The 18,419-nt window shown below is 34.9% G+C and overlaps 1 protein-coding gene across 1 annotated transcript; it reads left to right on the forward strand.

Moving 5' to 3' along the window:
* Positions 1 to 397: 397 nt before the first annotated feature.
* LOC128186197 (tyrosine 3-monooxygenase-like) lies at positions 398 to 17,975 on the forward strand. Its single transcript, XM_052855975.1, has 11 exons — positions 398 to 706; positions 7,233 to 7,484; positions 10,904 to 11,087; positions 11,386 to 11,474; positions 12,665 to 12,732; positions 12,824 to 12,874; positions 14,436 to 14,581; positions 14,706 to 14,841; positions 15,725 to 15,851; positions 16,384 to 16,613; positions 17,293 to 17,975. Exons 1-11 carry the CDS (start codon positions 614 to 616, stop codon positions 17,462 to 17,464), a joined length of 1,548 nt encoding a protein of 515 aa, XP_052711935.1. The 5' UTR covers positions 398 to 613; the 3' UTR covers positions 17,465 to 17,975.
* The last annotated feature ends 444 nt before the right edge of the window (positions 17,976 to 18,419 follow it).

The following is an 18,419-nucleotide window of genomic DNA, read 5'->3' on the forward strand; positions in this document are numbered from 1 at the left end:
GAAAGTCAATGATCATCTATTCATCTGCATCTCATGCTTTTAAATGTTTCAAAATCTTGGATACAAATATTGTGAATCTACCCGAGTTTTGACACCTCGACCCTTTTACGCGTCACGACTCTCCGGCGTAGGAGGGGAAAAAGGACCACACTTGTGTTTGTCTTACAATTAACACATTTATTGATACCCTATATCTCTCAAAAGGGAAAACCAATAAAGTTAAATAAAATCTCATAATATCAACAAAATATGTCCGCTTTTTACATAAGAACACATACTGGGGACCTATTTGGTATAGCTACGAATGCGTTTTGTTTTTACGTGTAGGTTTGAGCTTCCTGCGGGGGGATCGATGACTCTGTATATAACGTGAGTTCTGGCTCCGGTCCGTATCTTTGCTTCTGCTACACAGGAAAACAAGCACCGGGGTCTGCGCTCAATTAATGAAACTCTGAATTATCGCCAAAAATTTACAACAACAGGTCATAGAGCCAGGTTAAGGAAAAAGGAATTTTTTAAAGGAAAAAAATAGGAATTGGAAAATTTAAAAAAGTATTTGTCCAAAGACACAGGACCGTAACAGAATCTGTGAATTTGTTAAGAAATTGAGAAAATGTTTGCTACAGAAGCGAGCGTTATTTCACCAACCCAGGACCCAGCGACAGTTAAACGGCGACTCGCCTTCCAGAAAAGTTACAGCCAAGAGGTGAGTTAACGTAACGTAACGTAACGTAACTTAAATATAAGGCGAAGCTACCGTGATGTAAACATGTAACGTTATAGCTTGCGTAACGTAAACATAAAGCTAATATATTAATTGTAACGTAAACCCATGAGAGCAAAGCTACTGTAACGTAAAAATAAGGAAACGCTATCGTAACTTAAACATATGGAGAAGTTAGCATAACGTAATCATATGACAAACTTTACGTTATCTATACAAATGAGGTGAAACCAACAGGGGAGAACTAATAATTACAAAATCATTAAATAGCCAGAAGAAATTATGCATTATATTATCTCAAAACTTTAGCACTCTGGGCTGCGTTTTACAAAAGAGCTTACGACAAAGTAATAAATATTTTCAGTCTCATGAAATGATATATAAAAACAAAACTTAGACAGAACTTTATTTATACAACTACTCTGATGTCCATAATAATATTCTACAGCCATGAGAATAAAACATTGATTAGTTTGTGATTAATTAGCATTAATTTGGTCGTAAGTCGTAAGTTCTTTTGTAAAACGCAGCCCAGGATTATAATACTAGCAAATTGTATAACGTAAATTTTCAGTTTAAGAAAAAAAACTGATTTGATTTGAACATATTTTTATGGTACATAAATACAATGCACAGAATGTCTAAATAGAAAAAAATAAACTTTCAATCACGATCTATGTTACAAGTACAAACCTCTGATAAAACACAGATAAGCCCTCACTCACTGCCAATTAAATATCAAATTGTACATGAAATATTCATACAATAAAACGGCGATTTCGGATTTTATTTTATAAGTTTTTTTCCCCGGAGATTAGTTTGACTTTTAGGAGTTCGGTTCGCTTTGCTCGGGGAATTCCGCGAACAAGAGGCCCTCATTTATTTCATTGTGTTTTTAATTTAGGATCGAGTTAATTCTCATTTGGTAGATACGAAGGCATTTTGTGTACTTTACTTTCTCGATGAAGTCAAGATTTATTCAATACATTGGACTAGATTCCAGCTTTCTATGTCGTGGGTATAATTATACACACAAAAATTTCATAAAGAAAATAACCTATTGTAATTAATGAATTTTATTAGCATCATAACATTTTAATTAAGTATAAATTAGAAAATGGAAAATAAGTAACAAAGTATTGAACTGATATAAAGATAAAACTAGAATTTGAGATCCTTATTCCTTTGGTGAGGGTCAAATGATCTCTCTCTCTCTCTCTCTCTCTCTCTCTCTCTCTCTTACGTAATATTAGTTTCCGAACAAATAAGAGCACATTACCAGAAATCAATCCATCAAAACGTTTAGAACAATACATTTAATGCCGTGTCAATCTGTATTGGGGAAAATTTAAAATTCAGAATGAAAATGTCAGACCTTGCACTCTATCTCCTTGGTGGAGGCCCGCCGTCCAAATACTCAAAGTATATCGCATTATGTACACCGTTTTACTCAACTTTTTATGTAAAGCTCAGAAACATAAAAACGATGTTTTACTATAAGTAATCTATTTTTTTTTATAGTGACATGGGTTCTATTTATGATATATTTACAATGATAAATATACATGTAGATATGTCTTTAACATCCCACCCAATGGGCCAATATTTCACCGTTTGTCAAAAAGGTATATTTTAAAACATGACAAAGGATGCATGTTCAATTAGGAGTTTATATTTTATATATAAGCAATATAATATACTGCTTTGCAGAATCATACATGTACATGTATCATCATTATATGGTTACCACCCCCCCCCCCCCCCATCTGAAACTTTCTAGCAATGAATGACTTAACAGAAGTATGTATACCATGCACCCTTTCTTTAATTTTCGAAATTCAGAGAAATTCTATTATGCCACTAAAATTAATATTTAATCATTCTATGATCCCAGTAATTACCAATCAGCCGGAAAAAAAAATGTTCTTGGTCAGGTTAAGAAAAATTAAAGAAGCCGTGCGTCCTAACGTTAGTGTATATTTGACTTTTCAGCTGATCTTTCTTTCTAAAAACTGTTCATGATACGAGAAACGTTGAATTAGACTCCATTGTTGCCGATAAGAAATGGTGGGATATCAAGGCATTAGTTCTTTGCACCAGAGGTCGAGTATGGGCGGTGAACGTTTGGATATCATCCTCTGACTGGCTAACCCTACTGCGCTAACAACAATCAACATCTGATTTCTGTAAAAAGAAAAAATCATAAAGCAATTGTAAAAATCATTGACATGGAGCTGAAGTTAATAAAACTCTTTTTTGTTTGGAGGTAGAAAAATACTACTTAACGGTCATTACCATCAAGCCTCGTTAATAGAGATTTCGTCTGGCTCACTGTTTGATAACTATAAGAACGAAACAACGCTCTAAAAAATCAAAGTACTGAAGTACTAACGGGAGTTGATTTCATTGATTACTTTTTAATTTAAAATCAAAGATATGTAATTTCGCCTGGCAAGTAGATTCTTACTTATATTTGAATAATTACGCACATTTTTCTTCGAATATGAATTATGACTTTACCGACAAGAATTCCGAGTTACGGACGGAAACCCCGATATAAATCAAGTTGCGTAATATCTTAATATAGAAGTAACGCCATTACACTTTACAAGGTATTGTGTATCAGTAAACAAAATATTTTTTGGAAAATTGTATTCACACAATGTAGAACTCTGGGATACATACGACTACAAAAAATATCTAAATTGCTTGTTCCATTTAAAATCTGGCTGTTTTTAAGGAACATTGTATTCTTGAAAAACAGTGCTTTTGAATACATAACATCGAATTTAAAATTTTCAAGTACTCAAAAGTACCAAGTGTTGTCAGCAGTGATGATTTGTGCTTAGGTCCAAACACTGTTTTCCTCCGGTTTGCCTGAGTAACTGCATAGGAGAGTTGATTAAAATCAACTCCCAAAACCTTCGCTGCCCCGTGACGTAACGCATCCTGATTTTTTTTTGTACAGACTTTTCAAATAACAACGATTAAAAAAGTTAAGAAGATTTAGAAAAAATTATCATTAAATTTATAAACGGCCTGAAACGAATACTATTTATAGCAGTGACAAATTGATTCAATCACGGAAACGCTTGTAATCAGAAAAGTACTTATTATTCCTAACCGATATACCAGTATTAAATGTCACAAATTGGGTTTTATTTATCTGTAAAAATATTGGTCTTTCCGAGTACGCAATGTTTGGACTTCCAACACAAAAGATTAATTAATGGACAGGATTGGGGGAGTTGTTTTATTTTTCCGCGCATAATTCTAAGTTAATTAACAACCAAATATTGGAAATATTTGCATACAAAATGCCCAGTAATTGTCTCTGTATCACTATGTTTTTTTTTTTATCGGTTTAAGAGCTTAGATCTATAAATCTTAATATAGCGACTGTTAACTCTGTATCAACGCAGAGTAAAATCGACTTGTCCGAGAACTCAATCCGTCCGTAACTAATCCCTCTACTACAATGGAGATAATAAGCCACTCACTCATCTGATTATTTTCACATTCTTAGATAATCTTTAAGGTGTTAAACTTTGATATTAATAGTTTTAATTCTTCAAATACAATTTGTTATAGTTTTGCATTTTTTTGGTTGCATTTTTCGATTTTTTTTAAATTTTCAGTTAATTTGATATATGTAGAAATTATTTGGTTTTGCATGTTTTTTTTATATCTCTTTTAAAGCTATAACAATAAAGCTAGGATGTTTAAAATACTGCTGTAACTGATGAAAATTAAACATCAGCAAAAACCTCCCGATAACTCTGAGATCGCGGTGCTGATACACAACTAAACATTGACAGTACCGTCCAAAGGAATGTGTCAACTCTCAAAGAGAGACAAAATATAACTCTCAAGGGAGGTAATCTAGACCTCTCAAAGGGAGATAACATTAAGCCTGTGATGTCGGATCCCCGGATTGAAGATTTCCTGCTTTGTCTCCATTGTTCCAGTGTTTGCTCCACTCTTCGCGCTCCTTCTGAGTGTTTATTTTGTTAATGAATATTTTTGTTAGACCGCCATCGTAAATCGGGAATAATCACGAAACACACTTAGATGTCACTCACTTCGTTCCCCCGTCAGGAGTCCAGGGAATTCTGGGTATTACCGGGAACTCTGGGTATTGGACTTAACAACGCGGAGAATTATTCATAAAACTCGGCAATATTGAGTAGCGATGTACATGATCGGATCAAAGGATCTGATTTAAATCAATTTGTTTGAATGAGTTTCTTCATGTACTACAATTTCTGAATTCAAAATTAATTAGATCACGATGAGAGACGATTCTTGAGATCCAGTGAATATATTTCTCGATGTTTAGAGGAGAAAATCAAAGAAAAAGTTGACTGAAATAACAAAAGGAAGCTTGAAATACCAATAGATTATTCCCTTGCATATCATAATAAGAAGGTGAGACTGTTTAACAGAATACCCATATATACATCATACTACCATTAAAGTACCAACAAAAAAGAATTAAATCTATTTTTCTGAATTGTATCATTGAAAATCGAGTTTTTCTTACACATGTCAACTAAAAAAATCCCTTAGATCAAAAAAGAAGATTCTGATAGAGTGCTTCCTCAACTAATGGCAATAATTAAACTGTATACAGTTCAGACCGGATATAGAATAAGAAACCCTAAACGATGTATGGAACGTGGAAATCCGAGAAAAGGCAAAAATCAAAACTAAAACCCGACTGGTGTTTGCCCCCCTCATTGATTGTACTTATAGATAAAGCACCAGCTTGTCATGCTGAAATCAAGAGATTGAATTTCTTCGACTTCGCGTCCCTGGTTTCCAGCACAATTGCAGAATTTGCATCATATAACTGCATTGATTATCACACGCCGATATTTATGCTGTCAACGCCCGGCCGTGTGTGGTACAGCTACCGACTCAATATAGACCGGAGGATTGTTATAGCAAACCCTGCATGTAAAGTCTGAAATGGGTGCATTATTTTCCGTTATATTTTTGTTTCTAAGATTCTGTGGATTCAATACGTACATTATAATGTTTCTTATCTTACGCAATTCTTTGGTTTTATATCAAATCACGAGGAAATAAAGAAAATAAAACAAAAAATTTTCTCATAATTTCAGGAAGTCCAAAGTTTACAACTATAATGTAGATTGGAGTACCGATACTTTATCTTTTTCACCTGCTTGTAAAGGTTCCTCCTCAATGCCAACTATACAGCATATAAATAGAGGTTTGGTTACACTTTCCAACTCCGCATATCACTATTTATAGGCCTTTAGTTGTTACAGGTAGATGTCAAAGCGCATTAATTTAATGTACATGTACTAGTATTGAAAGTTTTTTCAGAAATCATCACAATTAACAAATTACTAGATATCACAAAACGAGATAAAGGCTTGCACAAAACTACAGATTTATTAAGAGCTGATTAGAAAATAATTATTAAAACAAAATTGAAGAGTTATGTATACAATCGCTAAAATACATATTCATCACAGATACTTCGCCCAAAGTAATCCATACCGTGAATTCTGAATTGAATTTTCGTTGCAAAGTCATTACAAAAAGGAAATCCGGTTCAAACATCTATTTTGCACTTATTTATTAATTTTTTTTAGCTGAATAACAAATAAGTTCAAATATATAAACAAAGAACTATTTTAACTATGAAATAAGCCCACTTTTCTGGATTAAGCCTATCTTATGGTCTGAAGAATTTGAGGTTTTATCAAAACTTTTCATTGTGATATTTAGAATTTTCGTGGGCAAAATTCTAAAATTGTTGTTGACACTTAGGTTTGTGGACAACGGTTCTTCAATGTGTCGTTGATTAAGGCCACCTTTGAAAATTGTTTGTATTCCTCCGAGTCCGTGTTCAAATTTTGTTTCGGAGGGTAAAGCAATATATAATTCTTTTTCCAAATTGCACGAAAATCTGCGATCAATTTGTTGAAAGAAAAGATATTCTCAGTCTGATTATAACGATACAGTCCAATAGATCATGTGGAAGGTCCTTTACCCGACAATCAAATAAAAAGAAGTTGTGACGGTTTGATTTAAATCGTAGTGAGATATATTTGTAGGATTGTTGGAAAAAATATCTTGAGTCAGGTACTTTAATTTCCGTCAGTTGGTCGGGAGAGGGAATGCACACTACTTATGAATTTGGCCTAATGTAAATTATCACGATTTTTTTTACTTTAAAATCTTGAAATCTTTTCAAATGAATCTTAAATGAAAACTGAAGTTCAATAAATAAAATAAAAGGACAGTTTTGCATACATTATACAGCATGGTTTTCCCTTTTACTCCTGTTTATGCCAAGATATGGGCTGCCTCGAAGGCCCATTTGGGCAAAGGTTGTGAGCCCAGTGGGCACATCATGCTGGGCTTTTTGTTTTGTTATGTTTTAGCGCCCATGTTTTGTGCATAAAAACGTTACACAATTCAATGACCGATAACTTGACCAGATTGATAATAACTTTTGGGGATTTTTTTCCAGCATGGCGGATCGTGGCGCCGGAAAAGCCTGATTGAGGATGCGCGGTTTGAGACGGTGACAAACATCGAGTTCGCGAAACGAGAGCGCACCATCAGTAACCGGGGCTCCATCAGCGAGGAAGAGGAAGTGTTCACTCAGAATGGGGATACCCCGTCTCCCGTGGAAACCGACCCCTCACGGCTCTACGTCATACTGGTCACACTAAAAGAGGGAATGACGGCGTCATTGTCCCGGATAGTTCGTGTATTTGAAGTAAGTTGTGTCATTTTGTTTACATGCACTTCAGAAACGACTGTTCATTTGTAGAATTATGAGTTTAGGTTCGGTGAAATGGATCGGCAGCAAAACTGTTTTAGACGCTGTATAGATTGCACAGTTTGTAGGCAGAAAAATATGAAGGTCGTGGTTTTTCACCAATGAGATAATTGTTACAAGTTACACATAGTTAGACAAGATATGTTTCACCTGATAATGATTTATTTTATAAATTTAAACAAACGTCATTTAGAATTTGCAATTAAGCTAAATTGTACTGCAGATTTCCGATTGAAAAAAATAGTATGACGTACACAAAAAGTCAAAAGATAATTATATCAAAGCAAACAGAAGACAAAGATGATCCGTTTTTAGCATTTTGTCCCACAAAGAAGAGTTCTAATGATCTATTTTGTTTTCAATATTTCCTCTCCGACAAGAATCGCAGTAACTAAGATCAATGTCATTCGCCATCACTTATTCCTCCTTGAATCACCCCTTGTAAACAAACGCCTAAGAGATCAATCATCAATTCGCATTTCTATGATGTTCAGCACTCTGTATAAATTGAGATCATATCGCTATGTCCGATGCTTTGATCTTCCGATTTTAAAAAGTAATTTTCCTTCTGTATTGAAAGAGTTCTGAATACTTAATGTTTCCAATTGTGGCACGGTTCGCTACGTTTGATTTGATTCGTTCTGGGGTCTAGCTTTACATCACTCTTACGTCAATTGACCCTATTTGACCCTCAATGAAACTTGCGCTTTGAAGTCTTATAAAATCTGTTACTTTTCTGTGGTTCCAATGCCGACTCCTGGTCCCGAGGTCTCTTGTTCACTATCGAGTTTAGAAACCCATCCCTGCCTTGTCATTGATGTTAATGGAAAATGTTACCTAATTCCCGCGCGTTGCTAATTATAATTGTTTAACCAATAAATCCTACACCCAAGTCTTGTCTACACCTATCTGCTATATAGCTAGTCCCTATAAAAAAAACATGATCGATAAAAAAATGTCGCATTCTTTTTGCTGATTTTTTAAACTCCCATCCATAACACATTCGTCTAATCTACTACTTGTGACACTAATTATACCGTCCCTTGGTCTGTATTGGCGTCGGGCGTCGGCAATGTATTGTTTCACGCCCTTACTAGACTATTTATACCCGTTTGTCCAGCGTCATAATCATCTCATATTGTTTTTAATTAAAACAATACATTTTGTTTCCTCCTGTCTTCTAACAGTGTTTATTTTCTGCAGAATTGTTTCGTAGTGCAATAACAGGATGTTGGTATGGCAGAGTTGACAAACTTAAATAAAGTATGAATATGTCTTGGAATCTATAAAATTACAGGTAACCACGGGCAACCCCCTTCCCCTCCCAACCCTGGTGATTAAGTAATTCATTGAATTTTTACCTATACATGTATGTTACACGGCCGCTGATAACTTGAGTTAGTTTAGATTTTACCGCTTACTCTTGCTCAGTAGCATTATAATTCAGATATTTAACACGAAGTACAGAAATAAAGACGAATTGTCCTCATTATTATAGAAATGACAATAAATTGTATAAAACGACATGCGCATTGGTACATTTTATGCTAAAGCTGTTTTAACGACAGCGAAAACGTTTGAACAAATGTTAACTGGTTTGCACTAATTAGCCAAAAGAAAACTGCGTTGCAAAAAATACCCCCCCCCCCCCCCCCCCAAAAAAAAATAAAACCCACAAAAAACAAAAAACAAAAAAAAAACCCCAAAAAACCCCAAAAACAAAATCAAACAAACCAGAGAATATAAATAATGATTTTTATCAGCATTTTGTATTACTGTTAATCAGGGCTGTTGCAACCATACACACCTATCTTGCGAATACATGCATGAAAAAAAAAGGAGTTGTGGGCGCTGATAGTTTCTTTCGTTAGCTGGTGATGTTTAATGAGACAACATTTATCTCAAAATACAAGTTTGTCCCAATAAAGACTGGAACTAGCAACTGATTAAGTAAACATGCTAGCAAGCTTACTAAAGTGTCAGCCATTTTTATTTTGCCACTAGAATAAAAGTTGAATAAAAACCGAGCGACTTTATTCCGGCACTTTTATCGTAAAAATCACAAAATGAGACACAGAGAGAACCATTTTAACTAGATGGTACAACATACCCTAAACATAATAAATTTATAATTTAGAAAATTAGCTGATTATCTATATATAAGGAATTCAAGGTCCTCATTTGGACACAGTTTTTGTTGGATTTCTGAAAAGCAAACGTTATAATGGAATTCTTTTGAGGTAAGGAATATGAATTTTTTTAAATTTCGTATAACCTCTTCAAAATCAGACGAGTTTAACCCAAGTGGAAAAAGGTTCAAAATAATCACAATTCTACATTTGAATTTGTTAGGTGGTTTTTAAATCAAAATACTTAATTTTTAAGAAAAAAAACCCCATTCTTAATGGTTGAGTCTTATGATGAACAATTTTGATTTTTTTTATATACATAATTGTGTATATAAACTATTCATTTATATCACATTTAAAGTGTACTGACTTTAAATATTTACAACTATTAAATCCCAAAATTCCCGAGGTTGAGACATTCTTCTTGGTAAAGTACGACGTTTAAGTTACCAAAGTAGAGTACATTTATAAGTAACTTCATTTAATTTTTCTAAAATCTTTTTGGATTAGTTTCTTGTTTGCAATTGACTGTTTATAGCAGCACACAAACATGCCATTTGCATACATGTCCCATGCGCGGATCCAGAAAAAAAAATCTGGGAAGGGGGGGGGGCGGATCCGAGGGCACAGGATGAATCTCTGCCATTCAGTCAACTGAATGATAACTGAATGGTCTGTAAAGGTGACTAAATGGCACAAATATGCCATTCAGTTACATATTATATTCATCCTGTGAGGATATCTCAGTTTCTCAGGGGGTCCGAGTCATTTTCACTATGAAATTTTAAGAAATTTTCCGAAGGGTGGGGGGGGGGGGGGTGCGAACCCTTCTTACCCATCTAGATCCGTGCATGTGTCTATACTCTATAAAAAACTAAAGCTTGTAATTTAATTGAACTACTTCTATGTTGTTAGGTATACGTAGGCAGAAAACCCCCCAGTTTCTCAGGTTTTGGGGAATCATTGTGTTTGTAAAGGACTACGTGTCCAACATCTCGTGTTTATTTTGTACAGTACTACATACATATCATCTCGTTTATATTGAAGCAAACTTAGATTATTATAAAACTAGCTCTGGCTAGTTGATTAACCCTTTAAGTGGATCGGTAGAGTGGTGGATATGTTTGCTGAAGGAACAGGGTTCAAACCCCAACAGAGGCCATATTATTTTTATGTTGAATATCATCATCATTATCATTTAACGACATCATTTCTTTTAAATTTCAGACCACAAAAGTGTTCCTCGACCACATAGAATCACGGAAGTCGCACAAGGCAGGAGCCATTTTCGATGTTTTGATACAATTCGTATGTTCCCGCCAAAAGGTGACATCATTGATGAACGCCATACGTCAGAATCCATCGGTGGAGGAGGTGACGGTCATTGGGGACAAGGACGCCGACATTCAAGGTCACCTTGCTCTGGTCCTGATTACTGTAGTACCATCAGTAGTCGTTGAATGCCAATTTTCGTAGATTTCGTTACTGATTTGATCAAAGTATAGCAATATCTAATATCATATAGCATTGCTAATTTCAATCGCCATGAATTAACGTATTCTTCAAACTGAAATTTTCTCTCCACAAACATTTAAGCCTCCTTCAATTGCTAAAAACACAATACGTCTTGACCCCGAACTGTCTTTTAGGATTCCAAATTTCAATGGAGGTTTGACCCCATTTTTACTGACCTTATTTTTTTCCTGTAGATGCATGGTTTCCTCGACATATAGGTGAACTGGACAATTGTACCCACCTCGTGACCAAGTTTGAACCCGAGCTAGACTGTGATCACCCGGTAAGTAGTTTGTCTGTCTGTCTGTCTTTTTTCTATGCTGTATATATCTGTGATCACTCCCTGTGTCGTTGTACTTAGACGCTGTACTGTGTGATATGTCTTTTCTTCATCTATCTTCTTTCTTTCTCGTTCACTTTTATTCTGTAATCTTTAACATTTAAATTTATATGATAATGACCAAAAAAGAAGCAATAAAAAATAAAACAAACAAACAACCCCCTAAAAAATAGAGAAAATAACCCCACCAAAATCATATCTACAAGTAACTAAATTAATAAACAGTAAAAACTTCCCTATATGAACATATAACTGCAGTACATTACACTCAAACAAATTCAGAAAACATATGCTTTGTTCAGAGGAGCAGCGCTAGTCGGGCTGGAGAGTTTTTGGCGGGTAATTAAGACCGTAAATATGGACGCCGTCTCCATAAAAACCAATTAAGGCAGTTTTATTTATCAATAATTGATTCGAATCAATTTACACCGGACGGGGCAGACTTTTAACCTAATTGATTTACTCGTGAATAAAAATCAGATTCCGACGAAAAGAAAATATTAAGTGAGTACGTTCCCATCTCTGCCTGTGTGCTTCGCCTCCACTCTCCATCCGTGGATTCTGCTCTGCAATAAACACGGCAATACATTAAGTCGCTCGCTTAGAACGGGATTTTTTCTCTACATAAACACATTTAAGGCACAATAAAGAAGTATTTAGCGAGTTTTCATTTGCTTCAACGATCGCTGCATAAAAGGAGTATTAAAGTGATTCATTTGATAAGAGTGCGGAAGTTAGCGATGTGAGTACGAGTGGTATTTCGTACGAGTTAATCGATTAAGTTGGTATTTATATGAACGTATGATAGTTTTTGACGACATAATGTAAAAGTAAACATTTTTTGTTAAATTTAAATGGGTTGACGTCAGACCAGTACATTTAACAGTTTATAATACATAATACTAGCAGAAGAATACCTTAAGCCTTTATACTAACTTGTATGGGTGTCCGATCCCAAATTGGACCAATTTTTCACACAAATAAAATTGATATCAAGGTCATCTCATAGTTTGTTACAAAGAGGACATTTAACAATTAACTTTAAGAGAGAGAGAGAGAGAGAGAGAGAGAGAGAGAGAGAGAGAGAGAGAGAGATTCTTGAAATTTTCACATACGTCACTTCCTGTTTACAGGGGTTTACAGACGAAGAGTACAAAAAACGCCGGAAACAGATTGCTGATATAGCGTTCGAATATAAACAGTAAGTAATTGGTAAATGAATATATTCATCATCTTGACATTGCCAATCAACTACTTTCACTTTCAACTACTTTCACTTTCTTTACACATAGCGGTCACCCAATACCAAGAGTGCAGTATACGAGGGAAGAAATAGCCACGTGGTGAGTTGATGACGTCATTTGAGTTTTCGTGCTGAAACTTATCCCCGTAAAGTGTTTTTGCCCGTATTGTTGCATTCAGTTAGATAGAGTGATCAATGAGTTTTAGATGTACAATAAAAGGTTTGAAATCCAAGAATGTGCATTAGGCGTAGCCGTTTTCTTAAAATATCTTTAACTTACGGATCTATTTCTACCTAATGCCCTGTGATACCATAACTATCTCATCATTCAGTACCGATGTTTGTTGTGCCTGGTATCCACTAAGAATAGAAATTACGTTGCTAGTATTGCCAATCATACTCAAGAGTGCATCTGGTGCTCTCCAGATAACGTGTTTGGAAAAATTCATTCCTTTATGAAAAAACCATGTTTGGACATACATGTACTATACTATTTATACTGCGTTTCGAAATTATTAAGCTCTCTTGCCTTTTCAAACTAGAAAAACCCCACAATCACGAGCCTATTCTATCAACGTGCCGAATCATAGATGAGTTGTCATAATATTTAGAAATCACAGCGGAAACACTGACAAAGCCAGAAACAACTGAGTTACGAGTCGAGCAGAAATAACAGAAAAAGTAAATTAGTACTATCTGTATCGGCTGCCAGCGATATTTAGTAACAAAGGCTATTGAATAAACTGATCCAAGTGTTAATGCATTGTACATATTTTCAGCGGCTAATTTTACAATATTTAGCCTCTAGTTTAAATGACCCAATTAACGATCTGCATCTAAGAATAACCCATCATAACTGGGCGATCTTTGAAGTTTAGTGAAACACAGAAACCGCGTAATGAATTTTTTTTTTGTTCTGATAGAGTATTCAGAGTAAAATATCTGGAGGACGCAATATGATACGATCACCGATCCCGACTTGAATATGTTAATTCTCTTAAACTGCCCAATAAAACATGCGGTCACAATACAGGTGTCAACAGTCGACTTATAGGGCTGGTGGAATACTGCGGTGTTGGAATTTCTCCCAGAATCTGATTCTGTGGCGACGCGTTGATAGAAGTCGGAAAGGGCCCATTAGCGATGGCAGATAGCGATCGAGCGCCATTGTATTACTCTGCAAGTTTGATCCAGTGCTGACAAATTACTGTATTTGCATTTGAAATCTATTAAAGGAGATGTTTTACAATGGGGCGGCTGACGAATTTGCTAACTGTTTGGGTCTGGCGATTTGACAGATCGCTGCGATATAATGATGTATTTCGAACCCGATCAAAAACCACTAAACGATAGTCATAAATACAGAGAAAACGGCGTAATAAAAAGTGAAGAGGAATAAGAAATCCAGAACTTGAGTTGTGTTAATGAGATAAAGATTGTATTCAGATTAACATTAAACGATGAACCATTATGCAGTATTTGCATGAATGTTTGTCATTGGGTTATTTTCAAGTTGAATTGGAATAAATTACATGCACATCTTACATTGTATTACATTTCAGAGCATATGAATACCCACGTTTTATATAAAGGAAGTAACATGTCAATTCTAAAATTTGAAAAAGTGTTTCAGTTATCAAGTGTCAGCTAATTCATTTCAGGGGCCATGTTTACAAGCAACTAAAGGAATTGTTTCCTACGCATGCGTGTCGCGAGCATATTGAGGCTTTCAAGGGATTGGAGAAAGATTGTGGCTACAGGGAGACAAATATACCACACCTAGAGGACGTGTCAAACTTCCTCAAACGTGAGTGCAATGAAATGATGATTTAAATCACATACAGCAACAATATATATCTCATCTACATGTACACCATGTAACATGCAATATAGAGGTGAATAAAGAGAACTAGTTTGAAATCGCATTACAGGTAAAACCGGATTCCAGCTGCGTCCGGTTTCGGGTTTACTCTCCGCCAGAGACTTCCTGGCTAGCCTTGCCTTCCGGGTGTTTCAATGTACACAATATGTAAGGCACGGATCCAAGCCCGACCACTCCCCGGAACCGTACGTTGTTATTCAAACAAATATATTTACATTCTACTGTGTTTTCCAATTAAATTCTGTAATTTCTAAATGCCTCTAAATGCAACAACTAATAACTGCATATGAATTAACATGTAATTTAAATAAGTAGATCCAGAACATTGATTTCTATGTTATCGGTCAAAAATATATTTCAAAACTTGTCAAAACACCATATTTTACAATTTTTCAACAAAAAAGTTCATTTTTTTGTAAAAGCTAAATTCAAGAGTTGTTTTTCATGAATTATATTTTCATGCTCATCGATATCAACTCAACAGTCTATGTGGTAACCAGTTTAAACCGGTTTTATGAAACAGCTGTTCTTGCCGTTACTAATTAACTTCTTCTATGATCTGCAATTTATATCGATTTAAAGTAAATAATTGATTTCATCAGTAAAAGAATGTAAATATAAGCATTAAATAATTTATTTTTGATGTCGTCGTGTCAATAATTGCCGTCAGGTGGGCAGACAAATTATCATAACGAGCTAACGCGCGTTATTTAATTTGCCTTCTCATCTGACGGCAGTTATTGCCATGACGACGTCAAAAATAAATCATTCAATGCTATACTAAATATAAACTTTACATAAGAATGTGTATCAACGTCAGTAAGACTCCAGAATTATATTATAGTTACATTAATATCTTGTATATAATGTAAAAAACATTTGCAACATGTTTAAAAATAAGAACGGTTAACGTCAATGTTAAAACTAAAAAACTCCACAGATTATAAGAGATTAAAGCAATGTCTTATATTAATAGCTTTCTTTAAATCTCTTTTTCCAGTAATAATATGCATAAGCTCTGTGTGTTAATATAAGTTTAATATGATTATCTTCCAACAATTTTTCTAGAGATTGTGTACACGAGTTGTTGGGCCACGTGCCAATGTTGTCTGTTCCCGCATTTGCGCAGTTCTCACAGGAAATTGGTCTGGCGTCACTCGGAGCATCAGATCAAGAAATAGAGAAACTAGCAACGGTATCAGGCTTAAAGTAGATAGATTTAAAATAATTATGCAAACAAGATGTAGAGCATCACAAAGATCATCACTCTGTCACAGAGAATCGTAAATGAAAAGTAAAAAAAACCCAAACATTAAATTAAAACAATACTGTGATTCAAATTAATTATTTTGCTATATATACAATGTATTGTGATTTCATTAAATTAAATATTTGCGGTTTTCAATTCATGTAAATTAAGTAAAATCAAAGTTTCAAGGATACCTAATATCATGATAAATTATTTTAATAACACAATATGTTGATAGATGTTGTATTTCAATAAACAAAAAAAAAAAAAAAAAACAAAACAAAAATACCAAGACTAAACAACAAAATTTTTTAAATAACAACCAAAACCAAAAACTAAAATCCACGAAAATTGGAATTCAACGAATATTGTTCAAACCAGAGTATATTGATTGATTTAAAAAGTATGCTTTATAAAATAACTGAATGACAGATATATAGAATAAAACAGTTTTATAAATCAATTGCTTTCTACACAGTTATACTGGTTCACCGTGGAGTTCGGCTTAGTTCGCCAAGACGGAAAGTTACGAGCCTACGGCGCCGGAACCCTGTCATCCTACGGAGAGTTGAAGCATGCGCTCTCGGACAGCCCCAAGCAACTTCCGTTCAGCCCGACTGTGACGTCAGTGCAGGAGTATACAGACGAAGATCTCCAGCCGATCTACTTCTACGTGGAGTCGTTTGAGGACATGATGCAGAAAATGAGGTGAGCATTCTGGGTAAAATGATTGTAAAATGATGAAGTGAGAGGATTCTGCGTAATATAATGAAGATACTGTGGTTTCATCAATATTCGTTGAATACCAATTTTCGTGGATTTTGTTATTAAGTTGATCCACGAAATTAAGAGTGTTCAATTTCTATTAACATTTTGTATTGATAGGGTCATTGGCCAGTTTTACTTTATCCACGAAAATTGATACCTTTGAATATTAATGAAACCACAGTATTAGGTAAGCATTCTCGGTAAAATGATTGTAAAATGATGAAGTGAGAGGATTCTGGGTAATATAATGAAGATATGAGGTAAGCATTCTCGGTAAAATGATGTAGATAAAGGGTGAGTATTCTGGGTAAAATGATTTGGAGTAAGTTAAGTTGATCAGTCTGCTGAGCAGGCACGTAGCTTCAAGCGGGGGGGGGGGGGGCAATTTTTTTTAATTTAAGTATAAAAAAAGTATATTAAGATGGAGTTGGCAACCCTGTTTTCTGTAATTTGATGCCTCTGTGTTCTAACAAAGAGAGCGGCACCCCGGTGTCACCTGTCAAACTTAATATGTCCTCCTGATTTATCAAACATGTTGATTTGATTACAAACATGTCATGTAACTTTTAATACGAGTCATCGATCTACCTATCTTATGATTTAATTGGTTGATTTACAGAGACCACGTCTCCACCATCAAGCGGTCAGTTGACCTCCGGTATGACCCCATTACGCAGTCGATCCAGGTGATTGAACACAAGGATACCCTGGAGACACTGGCCTCGTCCCTCAGAACGGAAGTCAGGAACCTGGAGAAACTCGTGAAGCGAATGGACCTCGTCTTCGTGTAATAAAGCCCCATGTTATGACGTCACGAAAAACTAAGTCACCCGGATGTTACACTTTTATTGTTACGACAATGTGTGTAAATGTATCCAAGGCAAATCTAGTAAAACAATATATTACACACGCTTTTTTCCTGCGCTATTAGACATTGAAATTATCTAACTCTATAGGGGAAAACATTAAGTTATAATGATATCATTCTATACTGCAGAATGGATTAACGATTTGAACTGAATTCGAGCTTTGTTGAAATATAATAATCTAATAGTGTCCATTTATAAAGATATAGGACTCTACTTACTAGTAGTTGCATGCGCAATATTCATCCGCGAGAATAGAACATGTGTTTGATAGCAAACATTAACCCGAAAGTTGTCTCAATTTTTAAGACATATATGTTCATGACGTAACAGATCGCGTGACTAATATACTTTGTAATGTAGCAAAGCATTGTTTACTACAGTCATTATTTATGTCTTATACGATGTACAAATAAAAGAATGGTACATAATCTCCTGTTATGTCTTTGTTGACTGTTTCTATTAAATAACAGGTTTTCGAGGGGATCATTTCTGTACACATGATTCTCTCGTATTATGGTATATTTTCGTGGTGATCAAACAGTCTTTTATTCTATGGACTCCTGATACTCTCAAAATAAAATTCCTAAAATATAAAGACTATGAGGAAATTAAGAAACTATTAAGAAAATATTCATTTTAAAAGACACGGAAAATTTGATTATTTCTAATAGTTGGCCCATGTGAATATATTTTACCTGTATTTGCATGTGTATGACTCCACAGATAGCAAAAAAGGGTTCGGGTACCGCAACACAAAGTACCTGTCTCTTAAGGGGGTATGGGACACCTCTATATTGTGATGTACTTCATATCAATAAAATAATTTATATTTTTAAAATATTTTCTTTCCCGTGATTGTTAGCTACGTGTAATCAGG

The sequence above is a fragment of the Crassostrea angulata genome, chromosome 5 (genome assembly GCF_025612915.1).
Source record: "Crassostrea angulata isolate pt1a10 chromosome 5, ASM2561291v2, whole genome shotgun sequence".
In the NCBI taxonomy this organism is placed as follows: domain Eukaryota; kingdom Metazoa; phylum Mollusca; class Bivalvia; order Ostreida; family Ostreidae; genus Magallana; species Magallana angulata.